The sequence below is a fragment of the Arabidopsis lyrata genome (assembly GCF_000004255.2).
Source record: "Arabidopsis lyrata subsp. lyrata unplaced genomic scaffold ARALYscaffold_8, whole genome shotgun sequence".
Taxonomy (NCBI): Eukaryota; Viridiplantae; Streptophyta; class Magnoliopsida; order Brassicales; family Brassicaceae; genus Arabidopsis; species Arabidopsis lyrata.
Window position 1 is genome coordinate 3,647,963 of NW_003302548.1, and position 20,473 is coordinate 3,668,435.

At 33.9% G+C, this 20,473-nt stretch overlaps 4 protein-coding genes across 4 annotated transcripts; 2 read left to right on the forward strand and 2 right to left on the reverse strand.

Annotated features, from left to right (window-relative positions):
* The first annotated feature begins 6,713 nt into the window (after positions 1-6,713).
* On the forward strand, positions 6,714-8,517 carry LOC9301456. Its single transcript, XM_021016198.1, has 5 exons — positions 6,714-6,814; positions 7,034-7,402; positions 7,473-7,588; positions 7,672-7,779; positions 7,860-8,517. Exons 2-5 carry the CDS (start codon positions 7,036-7,038, stop codon positions 8,442-8,444), a joined length of 1,176 nt encoding a protein of 391 aa, XP_020871857.1. The 5' UTR covers positions 6,714-6,814; positions 7,034-7,035; the 3' UTR covers positions 8,445-8,517.
* Positions 8,518-8,528: 11 nt separating this feature from the next.
* Positions 8,529-10,324, reverse strand: LOC9299684 (prohibitin-7, mitochondrial). The gene is made up of 6 exons (XM_002865336.2): positions 10,037-10,324; positions 9,649-9,823; positions 9,455-9,571; positions 9,197-9,367; positions 8,903-9,115; positions 8,529-8,819 (listed from the first exon to the last, which is right to left on the reverse strand). Exons 2-6 carry the CDS (start codon positions 9,817-9,819, stop codon positions 8,625-8,627), a joined length of 867 nt encoding a protein of 288 aa, XP_002865382.1. The 5' UTR covers positions 9,820-9,823; positions 10,037-10,324; the 3' UTR covers positions 8,529-8,624.
* A 1,351-nt stretch (positions 10,325-11,675) lies between these two features.
* On the reverse strand, positions 11,676-12,661 carry LOC9301457 (fasciclin-like arabinogalactan protein 13). Its single transcript, XM_021016290.1, has one exon. It carries the CDS (start codon positions 12,524-12,526, stop codon positions 11,783-11,785), a length of 744 nt encoding a protein of 247 aa, XP_020871949.1. The 5' UTR covers positions 12,527-12,661; the 3' UTR covers positions 11,676-11,782.
* Positions 12,662-15,460: 2,799 nt separating this feature from the next.
* LOC110230551 (12S seed storage protein CRA1-like) lies at positions 15,461-17,492 on the forward strand. The gene is given in 4 exon segments (XM_021033892.1): positions 15,461-15,811; positions 15,935-16,239; positions 16,338-16,820; positions 16,932-17,492. Coding segments are annotated over 4 exon segments (1,503 nt in total). The 5' UTR covers positions 15,461-15,501; the 3' UTR covers positions 17,337-17,492.
* The last annotated feature ends 2,981 nt before the right edge of the window (positions 17,493-20,473 follow it).

Sequence of the window (20,473 nt, forward strand, 5' to 3'; positions counted from 1 at the left end):
AATTAAAAATGTTGGTCAGAAACAAAAGTTTTTTGGAAAATCGTCAAAACTTTTTGACAATCATGAGAAATTTATAAAATACAATCACTTTATAAGAAAACAAAATCAATATAATCATATGATTTATGAATTGAGCTTACCAAAAAATAATGATTTATGAATAGTACAATCAGTATAATGCTAATTTGAAGGTATAAGGAACGAATCGATGTATTTAATTTTTGTATTGTTCAGTAAAAAATCATATGATTAATTTGAAGGTATAATCATATGATCTAGTAACTGTGTTTTCATATTGTTCAAGTTTATTAATTAGTGAACAATAAGGAATTATAACTTTATTTGTCACCTTTTTCTTGCAAGAAAGAATTGTATTGACTATGAACATACAGTTACTGGATCACTCCCATCAGATATATGGACATAGTTATTCATGAATCAGAATTTTTCACAATATGTGAAAGAGGTAAAACAGATCCAACGGTGATGGGCACATCTCTTGTTTGTCGAACAAAGCCTGCCATGCACGTGTACCCATGCACGTGCTCTCTAGGTATACTCCAACAACATACGACAAAAATACCTAAATTAGACATTCATTGAGACTTGAGAGTTCGACAGTAAAATCAAACTTTTCTTTATGAAATGTTGAAATTTTATTATTACGATGAAGCTAGCTGATATATCAAACTCTTAATTTAGAACTTAAAATTGTTAAATTGATTTCGCCTTTTATCTATTTGTTATTCATTTTGTTTTTATGAATATTGTTTTTGGATTTGAGAAGAAAATTTGGTGACTTTATTGAATGGTGGATAAAAGTATATTTTTTTCTTGCTTTTCTATGATAAAATTTCTCCACTCTCTTTTTTTTCCCCCTTTTTTTCTTTAAGAAAGTGGTATCAAGTAACAAAGCGTATTTTTCTTTTGGAAAAAAGTATATATACATAATATTTGTAATTTAACAAAGTACATTTTTATTTCTTCCGCAAGACATTATATGTATTGGTCTCAAATCTTTGCGAAATTCATTTCCATCTCATGCGACAAGCTTCGTCGAAGGTCTACTTCCCGCATCAGAATCTTAGTTCCCGCATCGGAATCTTAGTCGGAATCGGAAGCTCTTGGAAGCTTTTGGAATCTCGCTTCCATTTGGAAGCTCGTTGGAAGTTTACGATTCCATTTTGGAAGTTTGCGTTTCCATTTAAAAAATTTGATAGTCACATATTAATATGAACATGAAATTATTTTTTATAGTATTTTTTACAATTAAAAGAAACCAAAACTAATTTTGCAATTAAAATTTTGCATACTAATTTTTGTATATATTTTTTTTAAAAGATCATGCTTAACAAAATAGCCACGACATATATTATTTATTTAGAAAATGTTGGAATGATTAATTGAATTAACTAAACTTTGAGAAACTTGAATTAGATGATGTGTTATCGATAAAATGGAATTTGAAACCATTTTATTGGATGAAATTAAGAAAATGAGAGTGAAGATAGTGATCTAAAATTTTGACTTTAAACTATTTTATTTTTATTTATTGTAAAAATAAACTATTTGTTTTTTTTGTAGTTGAAGTATTTAAAATTTATGTATTAGATTTGTGTGGTTAATTATATATTTTAATATTATATAATGCTTAATGTTTTATTATATATATATATATTAATTTCTATATACGCTTCCAACACGTACTCACTTCCTAAAATTCTCAAAAAAAATCGTTTCCACATTTCCAACACGTACTCACTTCCTAAAATTCTCAAAAAAATCGCTTCCACATTTCCAAACGCTTCGCTTCCGCGTATCCGTTTCTGATTCCATGCAACCTAGATAAATATATATATATATCATTCAATCAGAACTTCTTCTACATTACATTTTGACAGTAATACCAATTCCTAAGCTTTTATCTTATTCTTATTTAATTTGTTAATATAACTATAGTAAAACTCCAGATCTCTGACTTAAGAAAATTTTATACATGGAAGCAGTTTTTGATAAACCGCTAGCCAGTCTACATTAAAACTGTTCTTTTTATCTTTCAAAAGTTAGATTAAAAACAAAAAATCAATCAGTTACTGTAGTGGTAATGTCATTTGCTAATCACATTAGGCAGCTGTTTTAGATTATATATATATATATATATATATATATATATATATTATATGATATATTTTACGTTAAATATGTTACTATATTTTGGTATTCTACATTTATCCTATGTACTTAAATGAGTTTAAACTCTCTTACCTAATGAATCAATAACAAGAAAACCTTTATACAGTCTAGGTTTCTTGACACTATAATTTGATTAAACGTGTGATATTATGTTTGCAAACATATATATAGTACACCACTTAATACATTGTATATCAATTAAGTAAATCTAAATAGTTTGTTTTTTGCCCTAAGATAAGACGTGAAATTATTTTGGTCTAACTAAAAAGGAAAAGGTGTGAGACATAGAACTGACAAAAGGCAGGTAAGGTTTTGAAAGTCGACTGCTTGTGGGCTGGCTTAATTAACAATTCTTTTTGAGTATAGTTTAAACTTTAATCATAATGTAATGATGTTTTTAAGAGTGTCCTTTTTGTATTAAAACTGGTAAACTTTTGTTTATTATTAAATTTTGGATTTTTCTTCTTGAACTCTGGTGGCACCAGAATATTCTCCTACAATTTTCAAGACTTTATAATGTATAGTATTGTTCCCTTTGATATATATAGAATAAAGATGCCAAGACAGAAATGTATCCAAAAATATAAACATATATATAGACTGGCTCCTATATATAGATTAACATCCTTGGAAAACCGATTTCGAATTTCCATATATGTATGATTGTTGAATAATTTTTTATATATGTTCAATTATATCAAAATTAAATTAAAGTTGTGTGTGTATTTATTGTTTGTTAAATAAAAATATGACTGAGGAGTGAGGGTACATTATATCCTCAGAAGTTAAATAAAAATATGTAGAAATAGCATAATGGTGCAAAGCAAGACAGATGTGGATCTAGACGGTACATTACAGATATACCACATGCTCTTGGTTCATAAGAAAGTGGAAGAATATATACTTTTTTGCAGATGCATTATTAGGTTTTAAGACATATATCCCTTTGTGATTTTGCCTCGTACTCGTTGGGAGATAAAAATAAAAAGAAGTAAAGTGCCAATAATATCGTAACTAAAATTTAGAGTGTCCATATATTATATATATACAATTTACCAACCTTGCATTATAGAAATTGATACATATATAACACGCGGCTAGTCTTTCAAAAGTTGTGTCTTTTAGAATCACTACTTCGATTTTTGTATGGGAAGAGCGTTGATTTTTCGAGATGGATCCCAGACCGTCATCCAACCGAAAAAATTATACCCAAAAAATATAAGAACTTCCTAAATCACAATATATATCGGTCATCTAAATTTCAGGGCTACGAACTTGTTTTAAGGTACTCGTATAAGTATATATATAGACGAGTATAAAGTATATACATATATACGTAGAAGAGGGTACGATCAATAAACGACATTTCAAAGAAGACAAATGATAGATTCATGACATTAAAATTCGGCGATATGTATCAAATAAATTATATGGTATATACGACGAGAGTTAAAAGTATACATATGTCATTTAGTGAATGATAATGGTGTTATTGTTTTTACTCCCATTTTGACCAATCCAACACATTAGGTGAGGTCAATCACTATAGACAATAATTACAAGACAAAAGAAACATTTTGTTTCTTGACTTTTCTATTACTAACGTTATATATGCTAAAGAAAGAATAAAAACCGATATTGCATGCTTAATTAAATCATATAGGTAGACCACTGATCAAGAGTGATGATATGATCATATGAATTAAACATATGTTTTTGTTACACATAAATTTATCTAATAAGTTCTTTTATGTTTTTAGCTAAAGCATACAACGAACAAGAACCATAATACGCCCACAGCTTTAATAGTCGTATTTCCTTATATACAAATAAAATTGTAACAATTGTATTTTAACAAGTAGAGGTTCTATATAAGCTGTTAACTTTTCCATGCAACTTCCTGTGAAAACTGAAATGGGACCTTAATTAAGATTCTCTTTCATGGGTCATAAAAGTAACCAAAAGATAAAGTCACACTCTCCAATTCCTTTTCCACAAAGTTGATAGAGAGACTCAGAGCATCCATTAATTAGTGCTAACAGATAGTTATCTCTAAACACAGATGTGGTTGTTAATTGTTGTTACACACAAATCAAGTTTCACTTTGCAATAATATATTCTAGGTCGTCCATCATCTATATATATACAACTTAGAATGATTTCTAGTTTTTCTTTAGATTTCATACATATTTCTCACAATCGCAATAGTGATGATACCTAGTTATATTCTCTTACTGTCAAATTCAATCATTAGTGATGATAAAATAAGACATATTGACCTGTCAAATTCAATCATTAGTGATGATAAAATAAGACATATTGACGTTAATTACACATACATATGTGCATATGAAAATAAAAAAAAACAAGTTATAAATAGAATAGAATATCGGAACTTATCAAACGGTCAAACTTTGGCCCACTTTGATCCATAGTTTTTTCTTTTCTCATCCAACTTGATCCATAATTTATGGCTTATAAAAGCATAAATGATTTGAAATTTTGTGTCAACGTGTTTCCCAAATTCTTGAAGCATTGTAAATGTCATACTTGGGCTCACCAACTTCCCAAAGCAAAGAATCCGGCAAGTCATTTAGAAGCAAAGAGAACATCTAACCTAGCTAGGAGATCTTTGTCGTATTGCTTTGAATCTCGTCAGTCGCTGATGCATTTTTTGGAAGGGTTGAAGCATTAAGTATAGGTGATTCTTCTTGATGCGGTTAATAACATGTTTGCCGGACGTCTTTGCCAGAGTAAAGACGGATCCGTCCTTCACCAAGAATCCGAGTAGCTGACAACCAGCACATACATATTGTTGGGGACATTAATTGTTGAGGTCGAAACTGACAACACATAAGGATTTGTAAAAAAGGTAAAAGAGTTTATGAAAAAAAGTTTAAAAAGTAACACAAATTAACAAAAAGTTCAAAGTTCATTCATACAAATTAACAAAAAATTCAAAATTCATACATGAATATTTCCATGATCTCTTTCAGATGTGTCACCAACAACATTTCCTTGCACCGGAGTTGGTTGAACCCTCTCATCTTTGTTCGCATCCCAAATCATATGAAATAGGACTCGTGTCTGAAAATAGTTGTCTACGACTGCTAACCGGTATTCATCATTAGGGTCGTCTCTCACCCATGGCAACATAGGCATTTGCCATTGGTCCAAAACTATTTTTCAAAAATTATTAAAGAAAAAGGGCTCAATTTTTAGAAATTTTTTTTTTAGTAAGAGAATTTAACTTTTTTTTTAGTTTTGCCAAGGGTCCTCCCATAGATTGAGACGACACTGTTCATCATTGTCCAGCTTGTTTTTATACCACCCGTCGTGGCTAATAAACTACAACCCTCTAGGAAAAAATTTCTTCCAAAAGTAAACCCATTTGTCACTATTGTTCGGTATGGCACTGATGTGTTTGTTTTTCTTTAGTCGAGTTCTAGTGGTGAAATACCAAAATTGATTAGGAGGGTTACACAAACTAACAAAAAATCAAAGTTCATTTACTGTTCACACAAATTAATTAAGAAAATCAAAATTCATATTTTTTCAAAGTTCAACCTAACAAAAAGTTTAAAGTTCATTCATAATTCACAATAAATAACAAAAAAAAAATTAAAATTCTTCTACTTTTCACACAAACTAACAAAAAAGTTTAAAGAGTCACACAAACTAAAAAAAAATTAAAGTTCATTCACTGTACGTATATACGTGCCTTAAATGATGACTCCATGGTGATGAGGTAGCAAAAATTATCGACGTGAAAGTAATCAATAATAGCATTCTTCAAACTTGAAAACAAGCAAAAAGCTAGCAAGTCCATTATCTCCAAGTTAGGTGGAGAGGCGCCCAAAGGATAGGGACTCAAATTATCAGCTCCAAATGATGGGAGACATCCATTATCAATTTTCATTTTGCAAATTAGATGGTAACTTTTGAAGTGTAGTTTGAGAAGTTTCTTGAAACAGCATGGATAATCTTAATTTTGCTTCATATAATCTTAGGTTTGGTAAGATTTTGTTTCATATAATCTTAATTTTGATCCGTCTAATTCGATATGTCTAATATTTATGGTGTTGACAAAATAAAAAAATGAGGATTTAATCAGTATTAAAGTGTCGGGTTAATAATATTGTAAGATTTTATTAATGTCGATTCAAACCTGTCCCATCATTTAACCTTGTCCCATAATATAAGCTGTCAGACTGTCATGTCGTATTGTAAGATTTTTTTATATTTTTTTTCCAGGAATTAGTCTCGATCTCTATAGTTTTGGGGATTTACCTTAAGTTATAAAATAAAAATAAAATAATGATGTTGATAATGTAAAAGAAAAAATACCCCATGTGTAAATTAGGAAATCCCGAACCATTCCAAATCTTTTTTTTTACCCGTTTTGAAAATATAATTTTTGATCCCATAAAGCCCTTTTAGGTGTAAGATAATGGGCTTTATGGCCCAAATTTGAATATCAACAAAACGCTGTCGAATCTCAATAGTTTCTGTTTTTAGTTTTAAGTCTCGCGATTTGTTTCTTCTTCTTCCTCTCGTTCTCTCAAATTCCTCCAAATCAAAGCTTCGTTGATCTTCCTTAGTGCAGCTTTCGTTTCCAAAGGTAATCATTTTTCGATCTCTAAGTTAGTAGAAATTATCAAAACCTAATTGTTATCCATGTATTGTAATCCCTTTCTTAGATTAGTGTAAGGGTTTAATCTTTGAATCGAATTTTACCGATTTAGGAAACGGAATTTGATGTTAGCATAGAAACCCTAATTTTGGTTTAGTTGCACAATTTTCAATCTCTGAGAAAGCTTTGATTTTTGTTATTCTTCAGCAATGGACTCAAAATCTCTGGCTAAATCGAAGAGAGCTCATACTCAACACCACAGTAAGAAATCGCATTCGGTTCATAAGCCGAAAGGTCCGGGAGTTTCAGAGAAGAATCCGGAGAAGCTGCAAGGGACACAAACCAAGAGTCCGGTTCAATCTCGACGAGTCTCTGCACTCCCGTCGAATTGGGATCGGTATGATGATGAACTTGATGCAGCTGAGGATTCGTCGATAAGCCAACCGTCGGATGTTATTCTGCCGAAAAGCAAAGGAGCGGATTATCTGCATTTGATATCTGAAGCTCAAGCTGTGTCTCATTCAAAGATTGAGAACAATTTAGATTGTCTATCTTCGTTAGACGATCTTTTGCACGGTATGAAATCGGATAGCAAATGTTGTTCCCGTTGTTCGTGCAAAGTATTCAAATTTATGAATTGTTGCAGATGAGTTTAGTCGCGTAGTTGGATCTATGATCTCGGCCAGAAGGGAAGGTATACTTTCATGGATGGAAGATGACAACTTCGTTGTGGACGAAGATGGATCAGCTTCATATCAAGAGGTAATACTACTCTTGTATCTCAGTTAAGATGGAGGTTTAACTTGCTAATCATCTCACGATTTGCTAACTTTTCTTAAGTGAAGCCTGGATTCCTCTCCTTGAATTTGAATGCTCTGGCAAAGACGCTAGAGAAAGTGGATTTGCACGAGCGACTCTACATTGAACCTGATCTTTTGCCACTGTCCGAGCTGGTACTTACTGTATCTAAACCACTAGACATAAATATCATTAAGCTCTTTGTTTGACATATTCTATATTATGGATTGTGCAGTGTACATCCCAGACAAAAGTTAGCCGCAATGAAGAACCGAGTCATTCACACACAGCTGAGAACGGGGATGCTGTCACAATAAGGGTAAATGAGCCGGTTCAACAAGAATCCACTGAAAAGAACGACCCAGTTGTCGTACCAGGAGAATCATTAGTCGTGGAGGCTGAGTCTCTAGATCTAGTCAATGATATACCAATACTCACAGACGAGTCAGGGAAATCTTCAGCGATTGAAACTGATCTAGATTTGCTCCTCAACTCCTTTAGTGAATCACATACTCAGCCTAACCCAGTGGCCAGTTCCTCGAGTACATCCAATCAGAATCGTTCGGTCCAAAAATCTTCAGCTTTTGAAACTGAGCTGGATTCTCTTCTCAACTCTCATAGTAGCGAAGAACCATACAACAAACCAGCAAACCCATCTGATCAAAAGATTCACACGACGGGTTTTAATGATGTGCTTGATGATTTGCTCGAGAGTACTTCAGTGTCGAGCAAACCAAAGCAGACCCAGACCTCATCGTCGTCCTCGGTTGGAAAATCCAAAGTTTTAGATGATTTTGATTCTTGGTTAGACACGATTTGATTTATTTGTTAACTTGCACCTTTTTGTATTATTTTTGTATTACACATAGATGAATGAGAATATTACTTTATTATCTATAAAAAAAGTCTTCTATAACTGTTCAAATCTCAAACTTGTCCAAAAAATAGCAAAAACAAGTCTGGAGAATTGGTAAAATTGTTCAAAGTGACTTTTCTTTCTCTACTTGTTAGGGCTAGGCTCCAAGTTCATTGCTTGGAGATTAAGCAAGAGATCACTGGAGTTTAGGTAAACCTTGTTAGCCGATCTAGCTATGGTCTGAGCTATCTCTCTTGCAGCTTCAATCTTCCTCAGAGTAATGAAAGCTTCATTGTTTGCAATAGCTTGGCCTATGAGCTGAGCACTCTTAGCTTCTCCCTGTGGATCACAAAATTGTTAGTAAACACACAACTTATAAAACGAGAGACACATAATGCTTAAACAAAATCCAGACAACTTACCTGAGCGCGGATAACAGCACTTTTCTTGTCTTGCTCAGCCTTTTCGACTATGAACTTCGCCCGTTCTGCTTCCTGAGCCGCAACTTGTTTCTTCTCAATTGCTTCAGTGAACTCTTTGCCAAATTTGAGGTTTGTGATGGAAACATCATCTAAAGCAATGTTGAATTTAGATGCTCGCTCTGTCACAATATTGCGTATCTCCCTACTCACAGCCTGGAAGAGTTTCAAACATTATAGGATTTCGAACAAAATTTTGCGATTAGAACATTAGAGTAAGAATCCTGAGATACTAACTTCTCTCTGTGTAATGAGCTGGCTTGCATTGTACTGAGCCACTACTGCTTTCAGTGTTTCGTTGATAATGGAAGGGAGAACTCGCTCTCCGTAATTCTGACCGAGTGTTCTGTAAATCTCGGGCAATCGGTCTCCCATGGGACGTGTAAGAACCCTAAGCCCAATTGTCACCTGTGAAATCCACCAAACAAGCATCAGTAAACAAAAGCAGATAGAGTTGCAGAGTAACCTATTACACACACACACATAGACACATACCGTTTGAAGATCATGACTTCCAGTTTCGCTATTCTCAACGTAAGGTCGAGCACGAACATCGTAGATAATTGCTCTTTCAAACAATGGTATCTTAAAATGTGTACCCTCTGGATAAACCTGAAAACAAACACAACTCTTTGTAGCATTGCGAGATAGAGGTACAGGGGAATCAACTCTTATAAAACAATACAAACCTTATCTTTGATACCGCTAAACCGGTTAAACACGATGGCACGGTGTCCTCCATCGACATTGTACATACTACTACCAATGCAATAGAGTCCAAGCCCACCAATAACACCAAGCTTAAGCAAGGCAGAGAGTCCAGGTGATCCAGGAACGTTTGGAACTTTTTTGACATTCATTTTTCTAAACACAAAAGAACCAACACAGCAAATTGATTACTGAGAAGCTAATTCGATTTACACCAACAAAAAATCGATATTATATAAGAAACTAGAATCAACATAGATATGACTCTAAAGGCATCATTAGCTAAATCACTTGCAAAGCTAATGCGATGAGATAACTCAGATAACATCGTTGAAGAAGACACACAGAGACAGAGAGAAAGAGACGCACTTAAATTGAGCTCTTGATCGCCGGCGAAGTCAGGGTTAAAGCAACGATTAGAGATTGAAATTACCGGGAAGGTAAGCTTTTAGGGTTTTAATGTATAACCAACTAAAAGCAATGGCGGTGAATAACATGTAAGAAGAGGCTTATTGGGCCTATTAATATATTGTTTGCTTGCATAATACGTAAAATGCTGAATCTTTTTAATTTTCGAAGGCTAGGAAAAATGCTGAATCTTTGTCTTTATTGATTAACTAAAGGGATAATTAACTCACAAAACAAAATTAACGGTTTTGTCTTTCTGTATTTCAGACAAATTTTATTGATAAATAGTATATTATTAAATATATAACACTTATGTAATTTTGATTGGCAAAAATGTCTCACTATATATTGGTAAAATGATAATTTTGCAGAAAGTCAGATGTTATAGATAATAAACATTCGCACAAGAGGCAAGTGACAAGTCTATGTTTTGGACTTTTTTGTTATGAAGAATATGCATATTGTTTTATCAAAAATCAAAAATTAAAATAAATGTTTTACATTATTTATATTCTTTATATCCTTCATGGAGTTGTATATTGCAATCGTATGTGGCTGTCAATTTTTTCAGATCGAAAGAACTAACAAAAATACATATATCTTCAGAAAATGGTAATTTACTTTATTTCAGGAAATACATATATATGCACACGAAATAAGAGCACTTCCATCAATAGTGTCTCCATGAGACATCCATAATAAAAATAAATCAAAAATAAATAAAAAATACTTTTTTAATCAAAAAAGTTGAGACATTTTGATACAAGTTTCTCATTTGAGACATTGTGAGAAACTCTCTCTCTCATACACATGTCACTCCTAAATTAGTTTAACAATTTCCTTTTAAATTTAATTATTCTAAGATTTATAATATCAATTAAATAGTTTATAAGTTTTTATATTTTATTTTTTATTTTTCTATAATTCATAAAATAAAATTATCTATATATCAAGCTCCATTATACAAAAGTTTAAATTTTTATTATTATTATTTTTAATTGATATTAGTTAAGGTTAATATAAATATAAATTTCTACTTTTAGTTAATAAAATACTATAATATTAGAAAATAAATATGAGATGAATAATCTGATATTTTGTCAATATTTTGATATTTTTATAAATAATGTGTTATCTTTTGTCATTATTTACAAAATGTCCAATATAATTAAAATCTATTTGATAAAATGATGTGTAATTTTAATCATATTGTTTAATTTATATATCTTTATTATGGTTTTATATGTTGTTTAAAATTCAATTTATGTTTAATTGTGGTTTTAAAAATATATTATTTATAATAAATAGTACTATTAATTAATGCTTTTAAAATTATTAATATTCATTATATTATTTACTTCTATAGAAAATATAGTTATTTAGTTTGAATGACTATATTTAAGATATAATTTGATGTGTTTAAAAATATTATTGAAAAATAAATTTATTATAAAAATATAAATATTATATTGATGAGACATCCATAGGGATATCTCACCAATGGAAATAGAATTTTAGTGTAAGTTTCTCTAAATAAATTAAACATAAAAATATTAATATTATATTTGTGAGACACTCCATGGGTGTCTACCATTGGAGATGCTCTAATAATCTCTTATTTCACTTTTCGAATCATGCATCATATTTAACATATAAAGAAATTTATTATTACAAACCTCACAATTAAATCAATATATAGAAACAAACTCAAAAGAGGAATTTCAAACACAACACAACAAGTCCAAGACCAAACCCTAATCCAGTATTCATCTCACCGGAGCCAGACTTCTCTGACTGTGACGGAGAAGCCGTTTTCTTAGAGGAGTCTGAATCATCGGAGACATCAGGAGATTTTGATTTCGGAGGAGGCGCCACTGGTGAGATCTTGCGTTCCCCGAACATCTCTTCCGGCAACAATACCATGTCCACCACGTAAACCGCAAGAGGACGTTCTTGTCTTAATGAAGTACTGAGACGTGTCTCAACGATACCGGTAGATACATTGACTTGGTTCCCTTGACCGGTGAAGTTAAGTCCGTAAACCCCACCAGCGTCTCGACCTGAAGCTTGAGTGCTGACCGGGTTACTAACCGAGAGGAGATCTTCCAATGTGTAGAATTTGGGACTAACATGGTAAAGAATGAGTTTGACTTGGTCTTCCGGGCTCAATTTGTTTAGTGTTCCGGGTTTAAGGTTTTGAAAAGCATTGTCTGTTGGTGCCAACACGGTCATGCCTTCTGATGAACTGTTGATTTGGATATTGATTTGGTTTCCGATTTGAGTTGTGTTTAAAAGTCGGATAAGAGTAACAAATTGACCACCTTTTTCGAGGATTGCCGTGATGTTGATGGGACCAGCAGGGCCAGGAGCCGGAGCAGCGGGTTGAGCGGTTATCTCCGCGGAGAGGAAGACGGCGGTGAGGAGAAGGAGGAAGAGAGGAGTGGTGGCCATTGAGTTTTGAAGTTGATTTTGTGTTTGAGTTACGTAAAGGTTGGGAGTTAAATGATTTATATGGATGAGAAGAATGTTTAAGTGATGAGGTGTGGCTTAGTTGGAATGAGATGGGATTGGCTAATAAGTCATTTCGACAAAATTTGCCGACAAAATTTGGATTATCTATATAGTTTTACATATAACTCGTTTTGTGATCCTAATTTGTGTAATATATATGAAACTTTTAGGATAAATGGGAAATTATGTGCATAATATCGTAATGAGTTATAAGATCAAAATGTGTACAATTCACATCAAAATTGTATAGCATGAATAATACTAAGAATATTTGTGAATCTCTCTTTTACTATGAATGAATGTAAATGTATACTATTTACTTAAGAGTGACAACCGACACTAACACATACCTCTTACTCTTAGTCACAAAACTCCCAACTAATTAATGGTTGGTACTTAGTCTAATAAAGAAAGAAAAGGATGACTTGATAATTTATTATACTCATAATTAAATATACATAAATGGAACAATAATGAAAACACTTTTGATATTGGCTAGAAAGTATTTTTTTACTTAATCTAAAAAATATTAGTATACTTTAATTAGGAAAAGATTAGTATTTTTATGATTAGATATATGTAGAATTAGAACGCAATTCATAAGAAAACGCGAGTTGAAGCATATATATGTTGTAAATTAGATAGCCTATATAGAGATAATCCCCTATATTCGCCTATTATATGTAATATGTAGACACTACCGTGAATACAAAAATATAGATGCGCGCGATTCGTATATACATTGTACACACGAAGATGTAGACATGTATGTGAAATATGTGTTTGTTTCATTGTATGTTGTTAAAAGAAGAAAATCAATATAATGGACAAAACTCAAAAGTCCAAGGCTGGCTAAGTGACAGCCTGGGATGAACAAGTTGGAATATGGTGGGATTGGAATTTTATATTTTTCCTTTTCTATATTATATAATGTTATATTTTCTGATCATTAACAAGTCGTTTAATGAAGAAAATATATATTGTGATCGTTAACAATTTGTTTTATTGCGTTTGAACCGTTTCATCGATGATTACCAACCGTTTAACTTATCATAAATGATTCTTGGTGTAGAGTCATTAACATGTGGAGCATATATCTCGTGTTGCTCTCAATATTCCTTTCTAAAGTGCGTGATGCTTTTCTCTTGGCTTAACGCCGGCGTGTAGTTGAAGAGCACAAGAAAATTGAATTGAGCATAGAGCGTCCACTGGACAATGCATGTGTACCGCTTGGGCTATTACTATCAGGCCATCTTGTATTAGGTCCATTAGCTACCTTGTAATCTTGTATATAGATCCATTAGAAATTAGACCTAACGACAGTAAAAGATATATATTCTAGTCAATTTTGATCATAATTTGGAGTTTAATGGTTTAAGTTATCATTGTTTCTCTCTTTTATGATAAACGATTTATGTTATCATCGTTGTCTAACTATCCAGATTTAAATCCGTATAAAAACTTAACTTATATAAAATCATTGTTAAAATCAATTTTTTGAAAAACTAATTTTGAAAATTGTGATATCTGCGTTTTGTAAGATATATCAACCAATCAATATGTTTCAAACAAACATATTTAAATATAACTAAAGATACGTAGAATAGCTTGCAAGTTCATATATATGGTTCTATGATATTTATTAATGAGTTCGTAGTTTATAACATATGCAATTGTAGTGTTTACTTTGCAAATTCATATATACATATAAAAAAGTGGAAAAAATCTCAAGAATTTTTTTTTTTTTTTAAAGAAGAAATGGTGGGAGATGATGAACAGCATGCAGCCGTACACTCGTCACAGTATATATGTTCGTCGCGTCCACCACAACATATCTCACGTGTGTTTCAGCTGTTTCATGTCGCCACGTCTTATAACTTGTTTTGTTTTGGTAAAACCATCTTCTTATAGTTACCATTATTTGATGCTTATAAAATTTATATCATTTGTAGGTGTATCCGTAAGTGATTAAAGTCTTTCGAAACAAACATTTTATCAATTCGGATTTCGGGTTTGACCATTATTATACTAGGGTCCCATTACGATAAAACAAAAGATATACAGTATATAGCCTAGGATCAAACTTTTTAATCTTGTTATATCTTATTCTTGTCAACAAAATTATTAGATTTGTTTTTGGTCGACTAGGAATTAATATCAAGAGTCTTTGTGGAGACACGATAAAATCATAACGATGCAAAGAAAAGATCATAGTTTTCATACGCAATGATGAAATCCACAAATTAAAAATGATGGTTCAAAACCTTTTGAAAAAAAAAATTTGTTTTCGAAATTGTCAAGTCAAGCCGGTGAAGAATATTAGTTCAGCAAAACTTAAATTGAAATTATATACCAAAACAAAAATAATGTAATCATTTTATTCCACATATTATACAAATAAAAGTCGGATTTGGAGTAGTCCGTTTCCAACGTAATTGTAATAGTGATCAAATATAACATTAGTATATAATAAGAACGTTTTTTTTTTAATCCTGATACACAGAAAAACGAAACCGCTGTATACAATAAATAAAGATTTGTATAAAAAATAAAATAAAAATAAATAAATAAAAAAGAAATAAAGATTTGTCGTCCTATTACAAATACATGTGCCTATCTCAAAAGCTGATGTGTAAGAAACATGCACTTGAATAAGCCATGCAAATTGAAATGTGTCAACTCCATTTATTTTTTACATAGTGAAGCCAAAATTCATTTTCTGATGAAAACATAAAAATAGCAATTCAAGTGAAGTGTAGATTGTACATAGTCGACTCTATATGCCTGGTTCTTATCTCAATAAATTTATACTCAACAAATTTAATAGAAAAAAATCCAATAATTTCCCTATAAATAGCTTTTCATAACGCAAGTGAGAAACCACAAAAAGTAAGAAAGATATAAGAAATAACAAAATGGCTCGAGTCTCTTCTCTTCTTTCTTTCTCCTTAACACTTTTGATCTTTTTCCATGGCTACGCGGCTCAACAGGGTCAGCAGGGTCAGCAGGGTCAGCAGTTTCCGAACGAGTGCCAGCTCGACCAGCTCAATGCGCTCGAGCCGTCACACGTACTGAAGAGCGAGGCTGGTCGCATCGAGGTGTGGGACCACCACGCTCCTCAGCTCCGTTGCTCAGGCGTCTCCTTTGCACGTTACATCATCGAGTCTAAGGGTCTCTACTTGCCCTCTTTCTTCAACACAGCAAAGCTCTCCTTTGTGGCTAAAGGTTCGTACGATCCTTTTTATATCGAAATTCATATTCATGACTTATGGTTCATGCTTTTTAGTATTCGTCCATAAGTTTTTAACTTTAATTAAAGCTATATAATTTATATGTGTTCGATTGTAGGACGAGGTCTTATGGGAAAAGTGATCCCTGGATGCGCCGAGACATTCCAAGACTCATCAGAGTTCCAACCACGCGGAGGCGAGCAGTTCGAGGGTCAGGGTGAAGAAGGTCAAGGTCAAGGTCAAGGTGAAAGGCAGAGGTTCCGTGACATGCACCAGAAAGTGGAGCACATAAGGAGCGGTGACACCATTGCCACAACACCAGGTGTAGCACAGTGGTTCTATAATGACGGACAGCAACCACTTGTCATCGTTAGCGTCTTCGATCTAGCCAGTCACCAGAACCAGCTTGACCGCAACCCAAGGGTATAAACCAAAACCTCAAAAAAAAATCATTATATTAATTAGTTACAAAATAACAAAAAAATAATGTGATTATTTTTCTTGGTGTGTTATATATGAAGCCATTTTACTTAGCCGGAAACAACCCACAAGGCCAAGTATGGCTACAAGGACGAGAGCAACAGCCACAAAAGAACATTTTCAATGGATTCGGACCCGAGGTTATTGCTCAAGCTTTGAAGATCGATCTTAAGACAGCGCAACAACTTCAGAACCAAGAAGACAACCGTGGAAACATTGTCCGAGTCGAAGGCCCTTTCGGTGTCATTAGGCCACCTTTGAGGGGCCAGAGACCTCAGGAGGAGGAGGAAGAAGAAGGACGACACGGACGACACGGTAATGGCTTAGAGGAGACCATCTGCAGCGCCAGGTCCACTGATAACCTCGATGACCCGTCTCGTGCTGACGTGTACAAGCCACAGCTTGGTTACATCAGCACTCTCAACAGTTACGATCTTCCCATCCTTCATCTTGGCCTAATATGTCCAACAACACCACAATGATGGCAAACAGGTCGAAAAACTCGTCGAGGTGCACTCCGCAATGTTGGCATGCATGCATTTGAATAAGGGTGAACATTTTGAGTGTTCGGTTTGTTATAATATATGTCCATTTCTACAATCTAAACTTGACTCTTGCAACGTGTGTGGGTGTAGAACGCAATGGTGCTTCCACAGTGGAACGCAAACGCGAACGCGATTCTTTACGTGACAGACGGAGAAGCCCAAATCCAGATCGTAAACGACAACGGTAACAGAGTGTTTGACGGACAAGTCACTCAAGGACAGCTAATTGCCATACCACAAGGTTTCTCGGTGGTGAAACGCGCAACAAATAACCGATTCCAGTGGGTTGAGTTCAAAACAAACGCAAACGCGCAAATCAACACTCTTGCTGGACGAACCTCAGTCTTGAGAGGTTTACCATTGGAGGTCATAACCAATGGGTTCCAAATCTCACCCAAAGAAGCAAGGAGGGTCAAGTTCAACACGCTCGAGACCACTCTGACTCACAGCAGTGGCCCAGCTAGCTACGAAAGGCCAAGGGTGGCTGAAGCTTGAAAGCTTAAAATGGCGGCATAACAATGAACCCCTACTGTAAAAGGAAGTTAAATAGTACGTAGTAATAATAATAATAATGTACGAAAATGTGACTAGTTTTGTTGAGGTTTACCTGTAAAATGCCACTCCTTTTCTGAATAAAAAAACTTTCTTTTCAATCAAGTTAGGTCTAAATTAGGGTTCTTAGAGACTAGTTCTGACTTCTGAATGAGCTCAGAACGGATATAGACTCAAACGGAAGCCGGAAACTTTGGACTTTCACTCTACATTTGAGTTTCATTATCTAAATATTATGTTCTCACAATTTATTTAGAACAATCATTTTCAAAGCAAAGGTTCTGTCAAATATCAACTTTTCTTTTTAAGTTAGCAAAGCGAAGGTAGTTATTCAAAAATTTATATAAAATGATCAAAATTTATAAATTCGTTTATATTATACTTGAACCTTAATTTATTTGTAGCACTTCACTGAAATTTTTAGAAACCTATAAGATAATATTATAATAAATTTCACCTATGTGCATGAGCCATGATATATACTTTCTGTGCCTGTTTTTGTTTTTTTAACATGTTCTACTAAACACTTATCTGTGATGCAGAGCACCTCCATCAAGATATCTTGATGGGGTTCTCCTCTATTTTAAAATTGAAAATATTGAAAAAGTAGAAAAGAGATTAAGAAAGAGTTTTCATTTGAGAATCTTTGATCTCTTGTTTTGATATCCATTTTGACACTTAACATTATATTATATGATTAGTTTAGCTTTTATATGATTTGAAATTTAAATAAAAGTTAAAACTAATAAGATAATATATTTAAAAGATCTAAGAGCATCGGCAATGGTGAGTTCTAACCCATCTCTCACGAATAAAATAAAGAAAAAAATATAAAAAGGAGGAGGGAGGTAGAGAAACGTTTCTCTTTTGAGAAACCCATCACAAATGTTTCTTACAATTGTCATTCAATCATTGGTCTATTTAAAATACTTTCAATTAAATATTTATAATATTTGTGTTCACACCTATATATGTATTCACACTTGAGTTAGATACGGAAGTTGAGAAACTTCCGTTGTTGATGCTCTAATAGGATTCTTAATGAAGATGCTCTAAAAGTCATAACCAAAGTCGGCTTTGAGGCCAAGCAAATGCGGCCTTGTACAGTATAATTAAAATTTTTGGTCCTATATATATTTCAATGAGTTTTCTTTAGTTCGGTTGGTAGCGTGAATAATTGTGAATGGTAAGGTGTCGAATCCAAGTCTTTCTTTACCAGCTATCTCGTTTAATTTTTATTTGTTTCACTCTTTCAGTAATTCGTCAAGCCAAAATTTTGGCCTGCGGCCCATTTATACTCTCGAGCAGCTCTGGTCATAACGATCGATACAACTTGATTGGTTAGATGGCCAAAAACATAGAAATGGTAGAGTGGAAGTCCAGAGTTTGATCAATGTACGATATGAGGCTGAACCTGGTGTTCCAGTCTGGTGTTTCAATAAGTTAAGAGTTCATTCTTTATGTTAGTGATAAATTGTTTTCTTCGTAGTGGGGTTGGAACTCTCTTTGCGATAATGTAAGGATTATTAAAAAAGTGTGAGAGAAATAGAAAGAGCTCTGCTGACGTGGCAAGGAGAAATTAAGGCGATTAGGGTTTTTTTTGCTTTCTCATCAAGTTTGATGCCGCCGGAGGCTTCTCCGAGTCGTCTGGGGGATTTCCGGTGCCGGGAGATGGAGTGGTATCTCCGGTAATCGCAGCGAGTCAGGTAGAAGAGTTTCCGGTGTTGACAATGGGAGATGACAAAGAGGTTTCATCGGAGGGTTTAAGAGAAAGTCAATCCGACAAAGTTCACAAAGTTTCATCATCAAATCAAACGAAGGTACATCAGAATACTAAGAGATCGTTTCTTCAAGTGGCGCAGAAGCGAATCTTTACTCAACAAAAGTTTGTGGTCTCAGAAGTTGATGGCTGCGAGAAGGTTGTGGTGCCAAAGGAAGTGTTCGTCGGAGCAAAACCGATTGGGGGGATTTTTTTATTGGGAAATTTTTGAATGAGAAAGCACCGCAAGTGGGTAAGATTCATATGATAGTGAATAAGATATGGAGATTGGGGGTTCACACTTCTTTGATAGATGTTTTTGAGGTGAATGAGTCGACAGTTAAATTTCGTATCCGCAACCAAGGTATGAGACACATAATTCTTAACAGAGGCATGTGGAATATCATGGATATCCTCATGATAGTTTCCAAATGGACGCCATACGCGGAGGAAGCCCAACCAGCCATGAAATAAATTCCACTATGAGTCACGTTGATGAATGTTCCACCAACCATGTTTACGGACAAAGGGTTGGAGTTTTTGGCTAGTGCAGTTGGTAAACCAATGAGATTGCATCCTAAAACAGAGACTTTTGTAAGTTTTGATGAGTTGCAGATATTGGTTGAAGCGGATTTGACAAAAGAGCTACCAACAGAATTCTCTTTCACGGGAGAAGAGGAAGGTGAATTAGATTCTATCATTCGTTACTCGTACCTGTGGTTACCTCCGCGGTGCACTTGTTGTAAGAAATGGGGCCATCTTTATGCTACTTGTCTATCTGCAATAGCAGAAGAAAATAAAGATAAGCAAAGTCCAAACAAAGTTCAGGAGATACTCGAGGAAACAGAGACAAAAAGCAGTCCTATTATTCCGGAAACTGTAACAGCTACGGATATGAAGGACAGTGCCAATGAGGTGGAAATAAATAAGGAGGCAGCTGAAGAGAAGGGCGAGGAGGAGAAAGAAGGGTGGATCACTCCAAAATCAGGGAGAAGTAGTCCAGGGAAGAAGCAAGATGGTTTAAAATATGGTGAAGTCTCAATCCTGTCCAATGCATACTCTGTTTTGGAGCTGGAAAGAGATGAAACAGAGGTTGCAAAAACAGAGGTCTCACGGGAGAAAAAATCTGAGACTGTCCCCATTATTTCAGAGGCTTCTCAAAGGCAAGAGGTAGTCGCAAAAGGTCATACTCATAGAGAGGGTCCACTACAACCATCTTTGCCGAGAGGATCAAAAACAGCTCACAAAACACTTTCTCATCTTCAAGCTCCATCGGCTAGGGACTCCTCTAGAGATCAGAGTAAGAAGATTCCCCCCAAAC

What these genes read in the sequence shown, in the direction of transcription:
- LOC9301456 (XM_021016198.1), top strand. Translation starts at nt 7,036, where the DNA reads ATGGACTCAAAATCTCTGGCTAAATCGAAGAGAGCTCATACTCAACAC. An exon ending in GTTAGACGATCTTTTGCACG is followed by an intron (nt 7,403 to 7,472) that starts GTATGAAATCGG and finishes GAATTGTTGCAG; the next exon opens with ATGAGTTTAGTCGCGTAGTT. An exon ending in GATCAGCTTCATATCAAGAG is followed by an intron (nt 7,589 to 7,671) that starts GTAATACTACTC and finishes TCTTAAGTGAAG; the next exon opens with CCTGGATTCCTCTCCTTGAA.
- LOC9299684 (XM_002865336.2), bottom strand. Translation starts at nt 9,819, where the DNA reads ATGAATGTCAAAAAAGTTCCAAACGTTCCTGGATCACCTGGACTCTCT. An exon ending in GAAGTCATGATCTTCAAACG is followed by an intron (nt 9,368 to 9,454) that starts GTATGTGTCTAT and finishes TGGATTTCACAG; the next exon opens with GTGACAATTGGGCTTAGGGT. An exon ending in GTGCTGTTATCCGCGCTCAG is followed by an intron (nt 8,820 to 8,902) that starts GTAAGTTGTCTG and finishes TGTGATCCACAG; the next exon opens with GGAGAAGCTAAGAGTGCTCA.
- LOC9301457 (XM_021016290.1), bottom strand. Translation starts at nt 12,526, where the DNA reads ATGGCCACCACTCCTCTCTTCCTCCTTCTCCTCACCGCCGTCTTCCTC.